At 39.4% G+C, this 22981-nt stretch overlaps 1 protein-coding gene across 1 annotated transcript; it reads right to left on the reverse strand.

The window, feature by feature from the left end:
- Window positions 1–919: 919 nt before the first annotated feature.
- On the reverse strand, window positions 920–20556 carry LRRC63 (leucine rich repeat containing 63). The gene is made up of 9 exons (XM_026710373.2): window positions 20472–20556; window positions 17103–17552; window positions 16128–16259; window positions 12418–12575; window positions 9612–9710; window positions 6599–6735; window positions 5616–5699; window positions 4162–4401; window positions 920–1979 (listed from the first exon to the last, which is right to left on the reverse strand). The coding sequence occupies exons 1-9, from the start codon at window positions 20554–20556 to the stop codon at window positions 1820–1822; spliced, it is 1545 nt and encodes a 514-aa protein (XP_026566158.2). The 3' UTR covers window positions 920–1819.
- Window positions 20557–22981: the final 2425 nt, after the last annotated feature.

Below are 22981 nucleotides of genomic sequence, written 5' to 3' on the forward strand. Positions count from 1 at the left end.
GGCAAGGAATATAATTAAGCACCTTCTGCACATTTTCAGAAGGGTTGGAGTCTTTTTCTGAATTCTGCCTTTTATAGCTTGCTATAGCAAATAACATTTGAGTCCTGATTTTATTTATTATAGCTTCAAAGAAGGGTTTGTTTTGCCAGATGCATAATGGGCAAATTAATAAGAAAATGGTATTTACAGCATCATATTTTTGCTTTAGAGTCAAAGGAAGTGATGCTGGGATTTTCACAAACAACTTGGGTTACAGTAACTTTGATTACCATTGGGGTAGCAGTCAAGAGAACTTCGTAATGTCAAATTTAATCTTAGACTCACAGAAAGTCTACATAATATACACATCTGCAAACAATGTTTTTCTAAGCCATGCAAAACTAAGATTTGTGCAAATGTTACATTCCAAAAGCCTTAAGTATAATTGGCATCATCTCGTATCCCAGGCTTGTCCAACCTGCGGCCCAAGGGCCGCATGCGGCCCAGGTCACCTTGTAATGCGGCCCAGTGCCCACCCCAAACTTCGTGCCAGAGCCAGCGAGGAGGAGGAGGAGAAGCAGGCGCGAGGCAGGGCGAGGCAAGCACCAGGCCAAGCAGCAACAGAAAAAGCAGGCGCCGTTAGAGCGCCACCTCCTGCTGTTGCCACCACCGCCATCGCCGCCGCTTCTGCCCCCGCTGCCACTTCTGCCCCTGCCGTCGCTGCCGCTTCTGCCCCCGCCACCACTGCTGCTTCTGCCCCCGCCGCTGCTGCTGCTGCTTCTGCCTTCCAGTCCTGCCTCATCCAGCCGGGCCATTTGCAGGAGGAGAGGTAGGCACGAGGCGGGCGAGCTTTCTCCCCCCACCCACCCCCCGCAAAATTTGGCCGGAAAATAAACCATGATAAAAAAAACTGTGATAAAAATAAATAATTTTTAATAAATAATTAATAATAAAAACATCTCACTAACTTCATTTCCAAATAAATTTAATATGTTAACTATGTTTTCTATGGTTTTTTTGGATGATCAGGTATCATTACTGTTATTTTATTTTATGTGCGGCCCAAACCAAATTTTCATCTTCTAATGTGGCCCAGGGAAGGTGAAAGGTTGGACACCCCTGTCGTATCCTGACCAAAGTGTTATCTATTGCATTCTAAATGCACTGCTTCTTACATTTGTTGGTTGATTGAGTTTATTTAAATTTCTACAAACAGCACAAGAAACTAATGAGTAAAATGGCTGTGATTATCTTGCCTCATACATAACAGTATACCATGATTCTAGATGCCCATCATTTAGTTTGTCCTAAAGCAGGAAAAGCACACTATCAAGCAATGTATCAGTACATACATAGTGTTTTGTTTTATTACAAGGCAGAATATACAGTAAAAAGTAGCATTATACCTATCGGATGCACACATATATCCCTTTGATCATATTTACAATCTGTCTAATGACATTGTAGGTTGTGCTAAGAAAAAGGATCCCCAAATCCTGAATACTAACTTACATTAAAAGACTTAAAATGTTACTCTCCTTTTTTTTTTTTTTTTAGTTAAAAGCTGGAAACAGTGCTAGGATTTTCACAACGTGGCTTACGGATGCGCATACTAATCAAGAGAACACCCAGAGTCCTCTAGGAGGGAGATGGGCAGTTTCTCAATGTGATATATAAATAACTGAACTTTGAATGTCACAATAATGCTTAAGACGCCCCCACCACACCAGAGATCTACATTGGGGGGGGAAAAAAAATCCCATACCCAAAGCACTGCTTGCTTGCTTTATTCAACTGGTTATTCACTTCTGAATCTCAGTTGGCTAAACATTAACTCCCATCAGGTTGGCACAGCTGACTTGACAAAGGCTGTATAGCAGTCTGGTGAGCAAGCTGAAAATTGATACGGGAGCCGTAGTCCGTAAGCATTCCTATAAATGAGGATAAAACGGAAGCCTTTTCCGTACAAGGGCCCCATGCAGCAATCGCAGCCTGTAAAGCTGAAACGGGAGAAAGTAGGTCAGTGTCACATACTAGGGAGAGCAAATTAAAGCAGATCTTTTAAACTCGCTACGGAAAATCTAGGGCCGATGTGCGGTTTGAGGTAAAAATGTGCTGCTGGCATTGCTGCTTGTTATCAGTTTCCAAGGGCAGCTAAGTACAGAGTATATCGGAGTAAACAAGTCTAGGAACCTTCCTGATCAGGCAATAGTAGAACATCTCCACACTTTCTTCATCAAGTACAGCTATTTGCTTTTGTAAGGTTTATAATATTGCAATGCTTTACCCTCCTTCACAGGGTATATAATATTACGATGTAATATTACCATACTTTACCCTCTTTTAACAGGTTGTAGCTTTCTTTGCATGGTGTTTCCATAAAGCAGGAACTTTTAGCAAATATGTATTAAATTCCTATCTGCCATTTAGAGGTGAAACTAGGAATAGGAATTAAACCGTGAGGGAAAAAGGGTATGGCATCTGTCATTTATAGTTAACACTGAAGCAGAACCTGTTTGGAATCAAGTACTGCATAAATATTATGCTAAGAAAAGACGAATTCACAGATGAGAATATTAGGTGCCAAATACACCCACAAAATTGGGCTTGGCTTATCCATGGATGGATTTATCCATGTGAATATACGGTAATATTTTTTTTAAGTACCCATATATAGTATCCTGTATATTTTTCTATATAAGCCCATCTGTGGATAAGCTAATCCTTGAAATTTTATTCAAAATACCATGAAAACTGCAGATCAGCTTATCCATGGGAAGCATATTATTTTTGGTTAAAATAACTGAGGATCAGCTTATCCGTGGATGGGTTTATACTGGGCTTATACACAAATATATACAGTAAATATATAGATATGAAATCTGCTCAAAAGGATTTTCTAAGTGTAACTAATACAAATCTGTAGCAGAAAAAGAAGAAATCTATCAAGGACTGTTAAAATATGCCTACGCCTCATATTGGGTTTCTGAAGAAGGAATTGACCTATGATTTGCTTATGCCCAAGGAACTGTTGTGGATACACAGTTGGCAATGTTAGCATTGCACACTAAAGAGCAAGGCAGAAGGCTGCCATTTTGTCTCTTATGAAATGAACCAAATATAAATCATCTTGGGTAAACATATATGAATGCACCTGGTCCACAGACTACTTTATTAACCCATACTAAGATTGTCTTAAAATCTAATATGCACTTGGATACTGTATCTTTAAAGTACGCAAAGATAAAATCTGAAACTGAAGTTAAAGTTATAACTTGAAATCAATATTCAAGTCACGTCTTGATAAACAAAATCATCCATTTTAATTTGATGCATTTTATTTTAATTTCAGTTACAGTGTCAGACTGGAACTTGGGAGTCTTAGAGTCAGTTCTTTTGTTCTTTGGACAAAACTGTATTTTCTGGTCTTATTTGGGAATAAGTTCAATTGGATTCAGCAGGTCTAACTTCTGACAGGTTCACATAACCAGCTAAGCAACAATAGAATTCGATTGGTTTGGGGTTAGCATGTTGCATAAATGCAGCCATTTTTATTTACAAATCTAGCCAATTCTGATTTATACAATAAACCATGACTAAACTCTAACTAAATATGTTGTGAGAGTGCATTCACAGGAATGCAATCAGAGTAGGATATTAATAAAAATTATTATGATTGGTGCTGTTTGTTAGCTCAGGGTGGCTTTGAAGAGAAAATGAGTGGTAGAGGAAATCATATGTATAATGCTGAGCTCCTTGGAGGAAAAGTGGAAATAAAAATGATACAAACATGACATGCCTGTACTTCAAACGTACATAGTCATTAAGTCACTCTTATTTATTATTTTTTTATTAGGCCAATGTAAGACCTTATTATACTATGTTTGCTTCACCCATTTCCTTCCATTACCTTAGCCTTATTCAATGAACTTAAATAGATGAGTGTCTATAGTCCATTACTTTAAGTACAGTATTATAGTTTATTGAGTCATAACAAATGGCTGTCAATGTAGCTCCACTCTATTTAAAACACTTTTCAGAACCTGGTCCTGCTCATTTTGGTATGGACTGGTGGCTCCCTCTGAGGAGACATTTTTTTTGGCCCTGTGGTTATTGGTGAGCTTTTTCATCGCCTCCTTTTTGCACTCAATAGAGCCCTTGCAGTGATGGCACCTTACTTACTCGCTTATGATATCGTGAATCTCCTCTGGCAAATGATGATATATTTTCCACAGCTGGTGCTTAACGAAGCACAAAGCAGCCATGTCTCTAAGGCGCTGAGGTTGCATCAGGAAAGTCTCAGACCAGAAACAAGCATGCAAGAAGTTGTTTTCCACCAGCAGGTGACTCAACTGAAGTTTCAGAATCCCACAAGGCAAGGAGTAAAGCAGATTTCCTTCCAAGTTCAGGTAGACGAGGCTTCTGAGAATTTAGAAAATGACACTCTACCATTTATGCATTCATTGGGTCTATTTGGGGCATAGTTCTCTTGGATACCCAGGTACGGGAGAACAAAACTATCTTGGCATGGAAATTTTACAGGCAAACTGGAACTGGCAGAATCCATCCTTTCAGCCCACACCAAGGAGCAACTGTTGCCACTCCACTACTAAGGGGCTTCCCTCCAAACAAAGACAGAAAGTTAAGACTCTCTGTTTGACTTTTCTCCCCACACTGTCAAGACGCACACAGGAGAAAGTAATCTCTGCCTTCTACCACATTAAATCTACGCATTTCTCTGTAACCAGACACAGTTGACAAGTGCTGAGAAAAGCTACTCGCAACACTCATCAGGAACCATGGCAGATGGATAGCTTCTTCCCCACACAGTGAAGCAAAGGAAGATGGATGAATGGGTTATGTGCCATCAAGCCACTGTTAAGTCTCAGAGAGTATATGGATTTTCTCCATGGTGATCTTTTCCTAACCTGATCTTTCAGGCCTTCACATCAATGAAAGTGGAGACCGTGGAAGTGAAAACAGGAAATACAAATCAAGAGTAGGTGTCAATCTAGAGATGTGGGAGTCCTGTTCTGCTGTTTGCCAACTCTTTTTGTCCTTTAATTCAGTGTTTTTCAAACTTGGCAACTTTTAAGATGTGTAGATTTCAACTCCCAGAATTCCTCAGTTGGTGTGCTGGCTGGGGAATCCTGGGAGTTGAAGTTCAGACATTTTAAAGTTGTCTGAAATACACTATTCTTATGTGAATTATGGGGGAGTTTAACAGAGCTTTTGTTAAAAACAGAGCATTCTGGCAGATTAAGAAAAGCCTCAGCATCAATGAATGCTTTTCTTAATCTGCCAGAATGCTTTATTTTAACAACAGCCTGCGCAAAAATTAACACTGTCCCAAGGATTTAAGGCATAAATAGCTCAAGACAGTCTCATTAAGTCTAAGCAGAATCCTGTGTCCCTTTCACACAGGCAAGAGTTCCACCTCTAGGCCACCACACCACTCCCAATGTGTCTTACTTATAAAATGGGGGAAATCCTAACATGTCACAGTTTCCAGACCACAGATGTCAGCTTGCCCAACTATTGTCTATGCTGGTTGGGCCTGCTGGAAACTACCCCAGCAACACCTGGAAGACCAGAAAAGACTTCCTCTTCTCAAAATTGGAAAATCAGTACAATACCTGAGATTTTGTATTTCATTAGGGATATATTCGAGTTCATTATAGGAAAGATCAAGACTCTGAAGACTTGGCAGGGTAAATAGCCTATAAAAACAGAATGCCTTCCTGTCATTTGTAATCACTGAAAAGCAGGAAAACTCTTGTCAGTTCCATAGCCTTTAAAAGCGAGTTTGGTCATTCTGATGTTGAGTTTTCCTAAGTGAGCTACACCTGTTGTGTGAACAGGTACATTTATTGCGACAATTTTGTTTTCTTTTCATTGTATAGTTAGCTGCCCAGAGTCAGATGGCCTCTACATTAAATAAACAAGCAAACAAACATTTGTGGCCCACATCATGGGCGGCTTATATCATCCCCTAGGCCATTTTTTTTGAAGCTCTCATAAGGTTCCTAACTGTTTATAAAGCAGAAATGTTCTACTGTAGCCATTTTGCCTCATCCAGCCTGTTACCTTCTTCTGGAATTCACTCCTGTTCTGGCCAAAAAATGTTTGCAGCAAGTAGAGATGGGATATAAAATCCATCTTACCACCTGAGCATACTTTCTCTAAGTATTGAAAGAATTGAAAAGAATTGAAAGTCTTATCTTTCTATAGATTTCTAAAATGGCTGTTTTCTTAAAAGTAAATTCACAGCCTTTGTATTGATGTATTGAAAACCAAGGAAATAACTTGTATCAGGGCTTCAATCTTTAATGGGACTAAGGCTCTGTGCTTCAGGCCTTTCTCCACTTGTACAAACGTAATTTCCTTTTTCTGTCAGAACCCAGTTTTGCCAGCTTCATCTCATCTGCATCCCCATGAGATAGACAGGCTTAAGGTGAAGCTGTGGTGAAAAACCCTAGTCGAAACAGATAGGCTTTTTAAAAAATAACTTTTTAAAAATACAATAATTTATGAGAAGTCTTTGCTTCCTTGCCCCCCCCCCAACTTGAAAGCTTCTTTCCATATATATTTCTAATTATTAATTAAAATTATTACACACTCAGGTGGGAGAGTAGTCAGCAGGTTGAAGGACATCGTCAAGAATTTAAGATTCCTCATATCAGAGATCTCCCCTGGGATGGATTTGATGGGGTTATTTCGGAGCTTTAGCACTTGTAAATGTTGCAGATGAACCACCTATAAAAGACAAATTAGGTGTAAAGGGGTTGAAATTACCATAAAGGCAGTATTTTAAAAAAACGTTAGTAAGTCTGGTTTCTTCATTGATGGGAATTCCTGTTTTATGTTACAGTGTACCTTCCAGCACTTTAAATTTAAAACTATGATTACAGTACTTTTCTTTTCCTCCTGATGTTTCCATAGATACAGGGTTATTTCAAAGAAACTTCATTGCAAGGCTATGGTTAGGTGACGGAACACTGTTCTTCAACTGAGTCAGATTTTATCTCTCCTTGATGTTGTCATTAACTACAGGGACAGCTAGATGGCTGTGTTAAAGCTCTTTTTCAACAGGCCTTGAGCTGACAGACAATTACTATCTTCGATTATAGTAAGAAAGCCAGCAATTGGGGCTCTTCTTGCAATTTTAATACAGCAAAAGAAAGAAATTGGTGGATTGCCCTTTCTTCTATTAGTCCATCTATATGAGTTTGTCAACCACTAGCTTCTCTTGGACTGGACTCCCTTGCACCATGAAGGCCTCCAAAAATGTATCAGCTATGAAAGTCAGCTAGTTTCATGTCTTTCTCCCTTCCTTTCAATGCTTGCATACATTTTGCTGATTCTGATATCACTTTGGTCTATGGCCATCCTAGATAGATAGATAGATAGATAGATAGATAGATAGATAGATAGATAGATAGATAGATAGATAGATAGATGGATGGATGGATGGATGGATGGATGGATGGATGGATGGATGGATGGATGGATGGATGGATGGATGGATGGATGGATGGATGGATGGGCAGGCAAGCAGGCAGGCAGGCAGGCAGGCAGGCAGGCAGGCAGATAGATCACTTATGGGTTGGGGCTGAACTGAAGGCTGCATCATGAGCTCATGTTATAAAAAATGAGTTACCAGGTTATGTTCCTGCTGTTGGACAAGGAGAGGATGACCCCAACAAATACTTTATTGTTTCAGGGTGAGAAAACCATTTACTTTTCTGTGCAAAACCCTGAATGTAATACATCTCAAGAAATATATATCTTAGTAATAATTAACCAGAACTATTTGAACTCTGGCTCAAATCACCCTCCCTTCTTAAACAAGGGCCAAGGTCATACAGCAATTTGGCTAGTTCCACAGGCAATAGGATTAATTAATGAATGGGCTACCCTGTTATATGAACACAGACGAAGTAAGAAAATTAATTCCCCCCATTTTTGTTTCTTTGAGTCTGCTAACCAGTTTATGGCAATAACCACATTGGTGGTCTAGTGTCCGTGTTTTTCACATAAATGAAGTCAGACACCATCATGTTATAACATCATGAGGAGTGCATGGTGAGGAATCACATAACTGATCTTTTCCTAATAGAGGTTCATAAGGCAGATAGGAACATGGCAATAATTATGATGGTAGATTATGAAGCAAAGATTTAGCTGACAGAATACAATGGAAAGAGTGGATTTTTAGAATGATGTACATGATAAAATTATATGTCTTGTCAACAATGGAAAAAGCAGAGCAGAAAAGGAATAAACTGAGAATAAAGCCAAGGCAAAGATTGTGAGTTACTCAATTGAGTAAGTGGCAAAGTTATTGACATATACCTTAAGAGCAATCATGGAAAGAATTGATAGGTGCTGAAAGATTCAGATAGCACAGTTAAGAAATCCTGAGCAAAGATAATTATGAGACAAAGAAATAGATCTTTTTTTTTCTCAACCTGATCCCCTCTAGCTTTTCTGGATATTGCTCAAGGTTCTCCAGTCAATGGTTATGGTGACTGGATTGAAATCTGTCTTAGAGGCAATGGGGATAGAATGGAACTGGCATTCAAATATAAAGAAGTGATTATTTAAAACACTGTTTTAGGGATGATCAGTTTTTAATATGCTCCATAAATTACCATATGCTACAGATGGCAGGCATACAACTTTCTCGGGGCCGAGGCCCATGCTTACACTACATTCCCTAAATTAAGGAATCGGCCAAGACAAAAACTGTTTTATAAGTATGATTTCATTTACATTTTAAAGTAATTAAATGCAGTTCTTCAGTCAAATTAAAAAAGATGTAACAATGTTTGGAGGTATCTGGTGTTTGTTTCAGAGGTGGTATTCAGCAGGTTCTGACTGGTTCTGGAGAACTGGTAGCGGAAATTTTAAGTAGTTCAGCAAACCGGCAAATACCGCCTCTGACTGGCAGTCCGCAGGTCCTTACTGGTAGATTCCTCTGCTTCTTTACTTTGTCACCCATATACTAGGAAAGCAAAGGCTTTCCTTTGCAGTGCTAGGCCTCTGAGGACATACAGTTTCTGTATGAGGAAACAATATGAAAGTGCAAAGTTGAAAAGGACTTTAGAGGTTTTGTAGTTCGTCTTCCTGCTCAGGGCAGAAGATGGCTTGCTCGCAATGACCTTTCCTCAGCCATCTGACATAGCTGGAGGGCACCAAGTTGGGAAAGTTTCATTGGAACATACAGTAGTTATGCCTTCTCAGAGAGCTAATAAGATGCAGCGGTAAAGACATCAGAGTGGAATTGGAGATGCCCAGGTTCAAATCTTGCATCATTATGGTGCATGCTCATTGATAGCTCCATCTATCTCACAGACTGAGTCTTTTGAAAATAAAGTAAGGGGGAAATTCCTTATATGCCATTTAAGCACATAGAAGAAAACTCATATAAAAATATACAGTGAAATAATTATTCAATGCGCAGTTATGATCAATTCAAAGAAACTTTGTGTATTGGCAGCTAAGCCACTGAGCAATAATTTCTAAACATCTAGCGAATCAGTGAGGAATATATATCACAAGTTATATTTAAGGATTATATAAACAAAAGCTTCTCTAATATACATTTTAAAAGCACATATTACACTCACCTCTAATGGAAAGCAATCCAAATTATTATATGACAAGTTTAGGTACAACAAGAAATCAGACAAACGCAAGAGGTCAGGAAGCTGAGAGAGAAAATGTGCCTAAAGATTATCAAGCAAAAAAAAAAATCAAATTAATGTTTATTTTAAGAAGAATAGGGATTTGTCAGAGTTTAGACTTCAAGATTTGAATATATAGAGATGCATCAACAGAATCTGTTTCCTAAATTAGATGATGTAGTTTCAGGGAATTTGTTGATTACCAGCCCCAATGAAGAGTGTGTGTGTGTGTCAGTCTTGACTCCTGGTGTTTATTTGGCAAGTTTTTAGAAGTGTTTTGCCATTGTTTTCTTCCTAGGGCTGAAAGAGAGGGACTGGCTCAAGATCATCCAGCTGGTTTTGTGTCTAAGGTGGGACTGGAATTCATAAGGTCCCCGTTTCTAGTCTGGTACCTTAACCACTGCATCAAACTGGCTTTGCACTGAAGCTAAATGTGTGGGAGATCTGGAATTATAATCACTTACCACCACACTTTTTGTTTAACAGCTCCTTGATACTACAATACTCTAAACAATGAAATGGTATTGGGGAAAAAAAATATTTCCTTTCACTCCTAAAATTAACCAACCAGACACTACTGATAATAGGACTGTGAGTGCATGGGTGGGATTCAAATTTTTAACAACCAGTTCTGTGGGCATGGCTTAGCTGGTGAGCATGGCTTGGTGGTCATGTGACTGGGTGGGTGTGGCCAACTCAATATCACTCACATCGAGGCACGCATCTCCTCCCCTGGCCTCTCATGACTGTGGGGATGCTGCAACAGTCGTAAGTGTGAAAAATAGTCATATGTCACTTTTTTCAGTGCCATTGTAACTTTGAATGGTCACTCCACACAAACAAAGTACCAGCAAAGGAGGAGAAAAAAACTCCAGAGAAGTTCCTGAGACAGGAAATCTAGTCCTGCCAAGAATGTAATAAAGGTTAATGGAGAGGCAGTTTCTGTAAGCAACACCAGAATGCTTCCTTCCTGCCTTCCTTACAGGATTAGGCCAGTAATTTCTTCTAACAACCGGTTCTCAAAACTGCTTAGAATGTTAACAACCAGTTCTAGCAAATAGGTGCGAACCGGGAGAATCCCACCCCTGTGTGAGTGGCATTCATGTTTGAGAGAAAGTGATACAAATCTAATCTGCAAATTCATCTATTACTTATTACTTATAAAAAAACATTTTTTTTCATCCCGCTGTCCTGCCCTGTAATGCTCATCTGGCTTTTTTGCAGCCGAGATATGTTGTCCCTACCATTTTGGTTTTTATGCTATATATAAATGAGACCCTATGATTTGTTCAATAAATTGTGATTGGAAGTGGGAAAAAGAGGTTGCCTGCCATACACTCCCCTTCATGTGAATGCACTGAAGCATCCTGTGGTCCCATGACTCATTTGCAACATTTTTTGCCAGTTTCTGGTGATTTTTTTTTTGTCACTTTCCAACAAAAAAAATGTGTCTTAACCGTGTGTTGTTTTTTTTAACAACCACATGACTTGCTTTAGGACTATTGTAAAAATGGCCATGAAATCAAGTTAAGTCACATGGTGACCTGCTTCATGACTGCAACAATTTACAACCAAAATTGCAGGCTTAATTTTAAGTATTAAGTGAGGGCTACCTGTAGAACATATATGTACTATAAGTCATCTCCCACAAAACTTGCCAGATGCTTGCTTGAGGCTTAGACCTTCTTCTAGACTAGATGGACACTATTTTGGAATAGTAGTAACCCGAGTAGAAAGCCACAACAAACCTTGGTTTTAAATTCTGGTTTCCACAAATCCAAATCCCAGTTAGGGACTGGAAAGTATACACTATATCTCAGGTAGCCTCCACGTGTGATTAACAAGCCAAGGATGACCAGAAGGTTTGCTGGAATGCTGACAGGAAGTAGATAATAGCATCTATGACTGTCAACTCTTTATAATGGATAGATGATTCCTCCCCCTGGGCCATCAGTCTACTGAAGACGTAATTCCCACAACACTACCTCATTTTTCATCTTTTCTAATCTTTCTTAGCATCTTCTCCTATTGGTTTCTTGGGTTTATCAATTGTAGTTTGTAACTTATGATTATTGATTGTAACTATGGTTTATGACCTATGACCTATTACTTGCTATTTTTATGTACATTTATGCACTAAACTAGAGACAAATTCCTTGTATGTCCGAACTCATTTGGCTAATAACAAATTCCATTCTATTCTATTCTATTCTGTTCTGTTCTGTTCTGTTCTGTTCTGCTCTGCTCTGCTAAATAATAGACAAGACAGACAGACAGGCAGATAATCTTTACTGTGGCTTATTGTGTCATGTAAATGAAGCCATTGTGTCATACATAATAGTGTTGGATTTTTAATGAGAGAGTCCAAAGTTCAATCCTTGCTTATCTATTAAGATCAGAGGGCAATTGTGTGCAGCCTAACTTTCCATGAAGATTTTTGAGTCAATAAATGGAAAATTCATCAGAAAACATTAGTCTATGTCTTGTGAAAATGGACAGAAAGTGTGTGGTAAGATTATATTACATAAAAAATAATATATGGCCTTATGAAATGGCATATTTATTTAATAGCCATATGCAAAATCTATTCTGTGTTTCGACAGAGTATTCTGAACTAGCAATTCTAGACATGATCTGGTGTTTTCTGGAAAAGAAAGTGATTGTGGCAATTTCAGTTATTACCAAATCCTAAAACTAGTGTAGAAAACACATTTACAAGACAGTATACTTGGCTGTTTGGAAACTATACCTTAAGATTAAGTCCAGTTTGTCTATGCATGATGCAAAACAGAATCGCCATTTCAGCCTTCTCTAGCAATTCATTGGCTTTATCTATTGCACTTAATTCAGTATTGTATCCAGCTCCGGAGACAAATGATTTAATGAAATCAATTTCTTCTTCTAATTCTGCAATCAAAATAACAAAGAGTATTAGGCAATATATATATATATATTATATTAGGCAATATATGTATCACATGTTTTATATATATAAAAACAGGTGAGGAGAGAAAAGCCAGAACAAACACAGGCACCATTGTCTATGGAGGTTCTCAGTCATTCAGGTCATGATTGTCCCAAAGATCCTTTTTCAAGAGGTAACTGTTTTTTCTTTGGAGGTGTTTCACTTCTCATCCAATAAGTTTCTTCAGCTTGAAGAAGTTTCTTGGATGAGAAGCAAAGCGTCTTCAAAGAAAAGCCAGAAAAAAACCTCTTGAAAAAACACATTTGGGACCCCAATTCTCATCTCACCCTGATCTCCCCTTATCCCAGCACATAGCAAAAGAGTCAGTCAAAAAGATAAAAGGGGAGGGGGTCTATCTATCTCAGGAGGGAGGGTATTTCATGGGCAAGGACTTGTTAACTTAATCCTGCGTAGCTTTTTCTCCGGTAATATTGTACTACTAACTAGAGCAGGTGTCTCCAACCTTGGCAACTTTAAGACTTGTGGACTTCAACTCCCAGAATTCCTCAACCAGCAAAGCTGGCTGGGGAATTCTGGGAATTGAAGTCCACAAATCTTAAAGTTGCCAAGGTTGGAGACTGCTGAACTAGAGCATACAAAACATTTGCTAGACCAATTCTCGAATACAGCTCATCTGTCTGGAACCCGCATTGCATATCGGACTTTAACACAATTGAGAGAGTCCAGAGATATTTCACGAGAAGAATCCTCCACTCCTCTACTTGCAACAGAATACCTTATACCACCAGACTTGAAATTTTAGGCTTAGACAACTTAGAACTACACCACTTTTGGTCCGACCTAAGTGTAGTACATAAAATTATCTATTGCAATGTCCTACCCATCAGTGACTACTTCAGTTTCAACCACAACAATACATGAGCACACAATAGGTACAAACTCAAGGTTAACCGCATCAAACTCGATGGCAGGAAGTACGACTTCCGCAACAGAGTGGTCAATGCCTGGAATACTCTACCTGACTCTGGTTTCTTTCCCAAACCCCAAAAACTATAACCTTAGACTGTCGACTGTTGACCTCACCCCATTCCTAAGAGTAGTAAAGGGCATGTATAAGCACACTAACGTGCCTACCGTCCCTGTCCTAATGTTTCCTTTTTATTCATATCCATTTAATGTATTAATAAACATGTTTATATTTATATCTCTTATCTAATACATGCTTGACAAAATAAATAAATAAATAAACAAACAAATAAATAAATAAAATAGACTGCAATGTATGTTTCTGAGAACCCACAAAATGGCAGTGCTTAAGGAAAGGGTTCTGGAGCATGCCTATCCTATGTTCCTTAATGGCATGGGCAGATACCCTCAAAGACAGGTGGTGCCACAGATAAACTGTTCCTCTGCCATGTAGGCATTAGGTATTAAAAAAGTAATCTCTTCTCTCCCAAATTAATTTTTCTGAACTCACATTTGAAATAAGTAATAGGATGGGCTGTTCCAGCCTTACCCTCCCTTTGACATGACAACTCTAGAAATATTCTTACTTTGAAAGAGGCAAGTACTTTAAAACAAATGCTTTGCTCTCAAACTAGGCTATTTCATACTTGAAATATTTCCAGAACAGTTGGAATAATTTTGGAATGTTTCTAGTCAGGTGGGAACAGCTGTTTAGGAAATGAAAGGATACCCTTCCAACTCATAACCTTTCAAAATCAAAACTATACATTTTGCACCTCAGGGGTATGATGATTAGCCAACAGCACTGTCAAGCTTCTCTTGACAGAAGATTAACATTTGATCATAATTGAATATTTAATACGGCTTGTGATATTCACCTCAATTTGGAAGGTGCTCAGTCTGACCTAAAAGGAAAGGAAGCCTCTCTAAAGAGAGCCAAAGATGAATTTTTCCAGAATTTTGCAAGCTGGTTGAGAGCAAAGCTGAAGAGCAATGCCTAGCGCATTGTTCAGCTGTTCTGCAGTTGGCAGCGCCACACACAGCAGTGGCAATGGAGCCAGCAGACTGATTCTTAAACTTTTACCACACACTGCTATCTATAATGCTGGGAAAGCTTAGAAAGAAACAGCAAGGAGGATGGAGTCAGTTACAAAGGCAACAGATGCATTGTTGGAAGACCTGAAGGGCCAAGTTAAGGACAAGAAGCCTTGGCAAAAATCTATTAACTGAATTGCTAAGTGTTGACACTGACTGACTTGATGGCACATAATAAATCATCAGCTCTTGCAAAACACAAGCTTCTGATATTGTTGGTGATATATTCATGAAGCAACATCATCCTGGATTTGTAAACATTTTCTTGCTTACTGGACAAATTACTTGCCACTCCCTCGATGTCACATTTCAATCCAGCCCAGTCCAGAACTCATGATGATATAGCATTTATGGTTAAGAGAAGGCTACAGGCGTCTATAAACGGATGGCTTTATCAATATACCTCCCTTGCAACTCTCCCAGATAATCATACACTGTGGCTTCACAAGGCTTGCTAATAGACCACCATAGTGAATAGTGAATAGTTTCAGGCCTTTGCATTTGCAAATGACCTGATTAAGGGACATCCAACTGTTTATTCAAGCAGGAAAGGTTTAGCAATATCCATGATAGGGAGTAGACTATGAACCGTGTCCCTTGCTTTCTTCAGAAAAGCAGTGCAGGGAAAAGAGAATGAAATGGGGACTTTGTATTAAATTTGGAATGGGAGCATATGAGAAAATGCATGCAGGGCTGAGAAGAAGGAGGTGTGGCAACACAGACAACAGAAATGGGCCAGAAATAATTCTATTTATTTCCTCAACGGTGCTACCCATACTTCTCTTTTGGGACATCTTGGCAAACATTGCTTTATCATACAAAATACATTTTTATTTATTTATTTTTGTCAATTGCTTACAAGATAATAGGTATAAGTAAAAACATAGTTATGAATACATGGATACATATAAGAAAAATAAAAAAGAAACAATAGGACAGGGACGGTAGGCACGTTGGGTGTTCTTATGCACGCCCCCTACGGACCTCTTAGGAAAGGGGTGAGGTCAATAGTAGACAGTCTACGGTTAAAGTTTTGGGGGTTTGGGGAAGAAATGTATGATATGAAAGAAAGGAGACTAAGGGGTCAGCTGTGCACATTGTCCTGAATTCAATGTATAATTAATTCAAATTTCCATTATGTGACAGGAGTCAGGACCTTGGTGTGATTTATTTATTTTTAGCATAATTGGTGAATGTAGCTGTGGTGGCTTGTAAATGATGTTTTATGTTTTTGCAAGTTGTGAATCTAGACAATTATGGCTTATTCAATAAACTATGGTTACAATCAAGTAATTGCATAATCATCATGCAATGTATAAATCAGCCAATGTGGTTTATGTTGAGTGGTATGAAAGAGAGGGTTTAATCATGGATCTACATTTGGCTGGGTTAGTACACCCTTTCAAGTCACTTCCACCACAGACTATACAAACAAATTATACCTTCCTAAAGCATGTTCTATTTTCTCATACCCTTTTCCATATCCATCTCTTCTTTATCCTGAATGATCTTCTCTTTCTCTTGCATGATCTGTTCCTCATCCTGCACGATCTGTTCTTCATCCAACATGGACTTTGGACTTTTTTTCCTCCTTTGTCTTGCTTCTGAAAAAACATTATCCATCTAACAACAGTTGGTTCATTCATAAAGAAGAGAAATCCTTGTAGCCATTTATCTGCCTTTGAATGTGTATCTGCCATTCATGGTAAAAACCCAAATAAGTGAGTACCGTATAAGGAATTTAAAAATAGGTTTTGCTATGCAAGATACATCCAGGGAATGTATTGCTGTGTGGTATCCTCCTATATTTGGAACTGCTTGTACTTCAAATTATCAAGAAAAAAAACCGAAATATTTTATATTGGCATCTGAGAGGTTACTGTTATGCTTAATTAGTGTTTGCTGTAGTCAATTTAAATATGTTTTATTTATAACTCAGCAAAAGTCATGCAGCTCAGGAAGGCTGGGATATATTTCATTTAATTTGTTCTTGAGTGTGTCATGTTTTCACCATTTTAGGAAGTAGCATATGTTTTTTTTACAAGTGAGGGTTTACAACAAAATGCTGCAGTTACATTCATGTCCCGTAATAGGAGTGCTTTTGTTTAAGTCCCAACTAGACTAGCGCAAGATTCCATATATACTCGGTTGAGAAAAGACAGAATTTCTCCTAATGTCTTCAACCTTTCATCTGCCCACTTTGCCCTATGACAGCTCAGAGTTCACATAAGAATATTATTAGAATCCCAAACTCGAGTTCTATTGCCTTCCCAGTCACAGAAACTCCTTGGTTGACTTTGAACCGGTCATTCAACCAAGCCTAGTTCACATGTGTGCTTCTGAAGGGATAAAATGAAGAGAGACCCCCACACCCACACACACACACACACTCCTTCTCTTTCTTCTCTAAAACAAACCCAAACTTAGGAAATGGAAGGACTCAATACCTGGAATTTCCAGTTTTCTATCAGACTCGCTCAGTTTTAAGTATATGGTGGCAACTTTCTCTGGACTTTTCATCTCTTTAGCAATCAGCTGGGCACTGAAGACTTCACAATTATAATGAGAAATGAATGGCTTTTTAGGGACATATTTTTGGACTACAGAACGGAGAGGAGAGGTTACCATAGTCACACCGCTCACCATAAATTCTGGCGGTAAATGAAATGGGTACAGCGTAGGATGCTGTAACCGCATAGGGGCACGGCGGTTTTTCATTGGGAAGCTAGGGGGACCAGTCAAATAGACAGGGATAACGAAATTTCTCTTAACGGGGCCTGGAAGCTGGACACCAAAATCATCATCTGGAAAGCACAAAGAAATTGGTTGGCTCTTTTCTGGATGGCTGTCAACATCTCCAAGCACTTTTTCAGGTTCTTTCGCTTTTTCACGAACACCTGCTTTGTAGAAACAAAGATTTTTATTGATTTATTTGATTTGGTTTGTCAATTGCTTACAAGGTAATAGGTATAAGTAAAAACATAGTTATGAATACATGGATACATATAAGAAAAAAAATATATAAAAGAAACAATAGGACAGGAACAGTAGGCACATTGGTGAGCTTATGCACGCCCCCTACAGACCTCTTAGGAAAGGGGTGAGGTCAATAGTAGACAGTCTAAGGTTAAAGTTTTTGGGGCTTGGGGAAGAAGATAGATGCCAAAAATAAAACAACACAACATCAGAATTAGACAACTGCAAGCTGAACATATATTTGCGATGTAACTATAAACGTTATCGGTAAAAAAAAAATGTATTAATTTGACATGAATTATGCAGAGCAAAATTGCTGGCTCCAGTCATTATATTCACATGTACGTATTCTCACACCAGCATCCAGCAAAAGATGATAAAGAACAGCCCATTGGCAATTGTTCCTGAAGCAGAAGTAATGGAGCAGTACAGGAAGTCCTTGACTTATAACCATTCGTTTAGTGACTCTTCAAAGATACAACAGCAGTGAAAAAAGTGACTTATGACCATTTTTCACAGGACCATTGCAGCATCCCCATAGTCACATGATCAAAATTCAGAAGCTTGGCAAGTGGTTCATATTTATGATGGTTGAGTGCCTCGGGGTCACGTTATCACCTTTTGTGGCCTTCTGACAAGCAAAGTCGATGGGAAAGCCAAATTCACTTAACAACCGCGTTACTAACTTAACAACTGCAGTGATTCAATGAACAACTGTTTATAGCTTGTATTTATCACTTTGAGAATTGCATCCCACTGCATCCCAAAAATATCTGCTTCGATACTCTGATGTGGGTTGAAACATTCCTGAAACCAGGATGGTGTTGAATCAGTACACTGTAACAGAGATGGTATTCAGCAGGTTCTGACCAATACTGGAGAACCAGTAGCAGAGATTTTGAGTAGTTCAGAGAACCGGCAAATCCCACCTCTGACTGGCCCCGCCTCCATCTATTCGCTGCCTCCTAAGTCCCAGCTGATCGGCTGGGTCTTCTTTTGTTGCCCTGCACAGGAGAACGGAGCTGGAAAGCAGGTTAGTGGGGTGGGGAGGGAATGGGGATTTTGCAGTAACTTTCCCCTGCCACACCCACCAAGCCATGCCCACCAAGCCATGCCACACACACCAAGTCACACTCACAGAACCGGTAGTAAAAAAATTTGAATCCTACCACTGCACTGTAAATACCTCCCCACCTTATGTTGGCTTGCATGGTAGGTGCTAGATTAGAGGTTTTAGCCTGAAGGGAATAATGTGAAGAGGTTGAGAATAAAACTGGGCTTTGTTGAACTTCTGGCATGTTAAAAAAAAACACAGAACCAACTTTGTTATGAGGAGGAAGCACTCTTCCTTTCTAAAAGTGTGATTATCTAAGGACTCCTGGGGTCCCCAAGGCTCTCTCAGAGATCCACAAAATCAAAATTATTTGCCCGATGTTGAAGACATTTGCAAAAATGTAAGACAGTGTCGTTCTTGTCATGTTTTACCTGTTAAAATAGATTATTTCATGAACAGTATTTTATTTATCTTGATTATATAATGGATTTAATATTGTTATTTTTACATAATTCAATAAATAAATATTCTACAAATGTGTCAATTTCAATTTTTAAATCTGGTAAATATTGATAAATTTATTTATTTGTTTATTTCTTAACTATATTTGCCACCCATCGCACCATGGGGCTATTAAAATGATAAAAATATAAATATGTAAATATTAACAATGATAAAACAATGAAACAATAAAAATACCAGTAAAAGTACACCAATATGATTAAAGGATGGGTATAGATAAATATAACCCGTTCAAGCAAAAACACTTTGAGGGTCCTCCATAATTTTTAAAAGAAGGAAAGTATAACGAGAGCAAAAAAAATTAAGAAACACTGCTCTACATTTATTTTACGTGCTTTATAAGGGTTTTTTTTGTAAAGAGCCAAGTCCCACCTTCTTCTATCTCCACAGGTACTGCTGGCAGATCTGTGCATAAACCAATATTTTTGCTCTTTAGCAGGTATTTGATATAGATACGAAAAAACTATTGCAGGTTTATTGATGTAGAGCAGGGGTGTCCAACCTTTCACCTTCCCTGGGCCACATTGGAAGATGAAAATTTGGTTTGGGCCGCACATAAAATAAAATAACAGTAACGATATCTGATCATCCAAAAAAAACATAGAAAACATAGTTAACATATTAAATTTATTTGGAAATGAAGTTAGTGAGATGTCTTTATTATTTATTATTAATTATTTATTAAAAATTATTTATTTTTTATCACGGTTTTTTTTATCACGGTTTATTTTCCGGCCAAATTTTGCAGGGGGGGGGAGAAAGCTCGCCCGCCTCGCACCTACCTCTCCTCCTGCAAATGGCCTGGCTGGATGAGGCAAGGACTGGAAGGCAGAAGCAGCAGCAGGGGCAGCGGCGGCTGGGGCAGCAGCAGCAGCAGCGGCGGGGGCAGAAGCGCCGGCGGGGGTGCGGGGGCGGCGGGGGCGGGGGCAGAAGCAACAGCGGTGGCGGGGGAAGAAGTGGTGGCAGCGGTGGGGGCAGAAGTGGCGGCAGCGGCGGGGGCAGAAGCGGCGGCGGTGGCGGCAACAGCAGGAGGTGGTGCTCTGACCACGCCCGCCTTTTCTGTTGCTGCTTGGCCTGGCGCTCACCCCGCCTCATGCCTGCCTCTCCTCCTCCTCCTTGCTGGCTCTGGCATGAAGGTTGGGATGGGCACTGGGCTGCATTACGAGGCGACCTGGGCCGCATGCGGCCCACGGGCCGTGGGTTGGACAAGCCTGTAATAAAGAGTTATGCTATATGTAGGTAAACTTGAACAAGAAGACCTTACCTTTAGTCAATTTCTTCTTTGGAATATATTGTTCAGGTTCCAACTTTGGAGACAAAGGTCTCCGGAGCAACTGAACCTGAGACATGGTTTTATGTTTGTTAAACCTGTGGTAAGTCAAGAGGTAATATAGGGAGAATGAAAATTTAAAAAATAAATCGAAATAATTAACCACCTGAAAGAACATTAAAGGAAGCACTAAGGAGATAGAGAATTGTATTATAAACAAATAGAACTTCCAATTTTAAAAATAATTTTGTTAAACAAATTGTTTGGGAAAAAATATTTTTCCTTGGTTCTTTATCAAAAAAACATTAGACAACAAATGAAACTAAGAAGGATATGTTGAGTTGGGAGAAAATTCAGTTATCATTACTGGGGAGAATTTATGTACACACACACACACACACATATATATTTGTTTTCTGAGGTTCTCGTGGGTATTTGTATGTGGATCTTTGGATATTTGGGTTTTCTCCCGCGTAAGATTGGCAGTATCTAGGCAACGTTTTGATGAAGTCTCATTCATCATCTTCAGGCTTCTGTATGGCTCGGAGGGGTTTGTTTTCTACGTGGAAGTGTGGTGGTGGCATCTTGTGTGGCTCTCATGGGTGTGGGTCTGGTGTCATTCTTCATGTTAGGTACTCGTCTGTTCATGAGGGCGGGTTTCCAAATGGTTGGTAGGCGGGAGGTGTCATCTCTGTGGCTTCTCTGATTATTCTGTTGTTGAAGTCTTGAGTTTTGGTGATAGTTCTGGTATTTTTAAAGTCAATCTCATGTCCTGTGGCTTTGAGGTGCTGGAGAAGATTCAGAGAAGCCATAGAGATAGAAAAACTCCCACACAGCATGAATAAACGAGATGACACCTCCCGCCTACCAACCATTTGGAAACCCGCCCTCATGAACAGACGAGTACCTAACATGAAGAATGACACCAGACCCACACCCATGAGAGCCACACAAGATGCCACCACCACACTTCCACGTAGAAAACAGACTCACACCCACTCAGAAGATGAGACATGACCACGGACCAGAAGCCGCACTGCAGCTGCATCACTACCCACTTCAAACCCCTCCAAGCCATACATGAAGCAAACCGACACCCACTATGAAGATGCAGCACAACCACGAACTCGAAGCCAAACAGCAAGATCACAGCTCACCAACTCAAATCCTCCAGCAACTAAGACTAACCTGAGCACAACCAAGCCCCCACCTGAACAGAACACGCCTCCAGCCAATCAGAACACGGCCAACCCCCCAACCAATCAGAACACAGCCAAACCCCCTACCAATGAGAACACACCCCCACCCAATCAGAACACAGCCAAGCCCCCACCCAATCAAGTCACACCCCCACTAGCAGTTAAAAGGAAGAAGCAGCTGCAAGCTCACATCACTCTGAGAAGCACAGAGTTGAAGACAGAAGCCTGAAGATGATGAATGAGACTTCATCGAAACGTTGCCTAGATACTGCCAATCTTACGCGGGAGAAAACCCAAATAACCAAAGATCCATATATATATATATGGATGGCCTGAGGTTTAGGTGGCATGGTGTGATTGGGGTTAATATAGATTTTAAAAATCAGTATATTAGAAGTGCCATGGATACTGTATAAAGCCAGGCAGTGCCTGAAAATGCCTTTGTGAGTCTCAGCATAAGAAGTATTTCATAGAAAAGGAACAGCAGGCAAAGAGAAACAGTTAACATACCAATAATAGAACAAGACACAGTTGGAACAACAATTGAACCCAGAACTTTTCTTGCTGGGACTAGTGGATAATTAGAAAAAAGGATATATATTTTTTGGTATATGATAAGTGTAGTGAGACTCCTGTATTCACAAAAATGGAAAAATTCTGAAATACCTACGATGGAAGACTGGTTGGTGAAGATGATAAAATTAAGCAGCAGAGATGGCAAAATTGACTTGTGAGTAGAGGCAAATAGTATGTGTGCATATGAAGGAATCTTTCAGTAACTTCATTCCTCTCGTTTTGAACCCTCTGTATGTATTTCCCAGTTATAATTGTCCAACCCATTTGATCTACTTTTCTAGTCATGCTATAGAAGTAAACCAAGGTCATGCAGCAGAAGTACCACAAGCTTCCTGATATCACCCAAGTATACAAATCATTGAAATAAATAAACGAAGCAGCTATTTTAAAAGGCAGCGGAGAATGTGTTTACTGTATGTTTTGAAGGAGGTCTTGGAACAGTTCGGCTTCTCATTTGCGTGGATGGCTTCCACTAGGCAGTCCTAGAATAAGTCAATGGGAAGCTGTTAGATCTCTCAGGAGACAGGGAGGCACCCATGCTTCCATTGCTGAATTTCTGTCTTTGGGGAAAGAGAAAGAGACAGATTTTCAAGTCTGGTTTGTTTGATCTGGACACCCTTCCCAACCATTGCTTACATAGGTTCTGCTCTGCATTCACTCAGGACGTTTGAATCCATTCTTTTTTTCACATTTGAGCTCTGACAAACCTAGACATAAAGTAACTCTTGG

Source organism: Pseudonaja textilis, chromosome 1 (assembly GCF_049901715.1).
Source record: "Pseudonaja textilis isolate UNSWEBS1 chromosome 1, rPseTex1.2, whole genome shotgun sequence".
NCBI lineage: Eukaryota > Metazoa > Chordata > Lepidosauria > Squamata > Elapidae > Pseudonaja > Pseudonaja textilis.

What these genes read in the sequence shown, in the direction of transcription:
- LRRC63 (XM_026710373.2), bottom strand. Translation starts at nt 20,556, where the DNA reads ATGTCTCAGGTTCAGTTGCTCCGGAGACCTTTGTCTCCAAAGTTGGAA. An exon ending in AAACTGGACTTAATCTTAAG is followed by an intron (nt 9,711 to 12,417) that starts GTATAGTTTCCA and finishes GATAATCTTTAG; the next exon opens with GCACATTTTCTCTCTCAGCT. An exon ending in ATTCACGATATCATAAGCGA is followed by an intron (nt 1,980 to 4,161) that starts GTAAGTAAGGTG and finishes CTCCCGTTTCAG; the next exon opens with CTTTACAGGCTGCGATTGCT.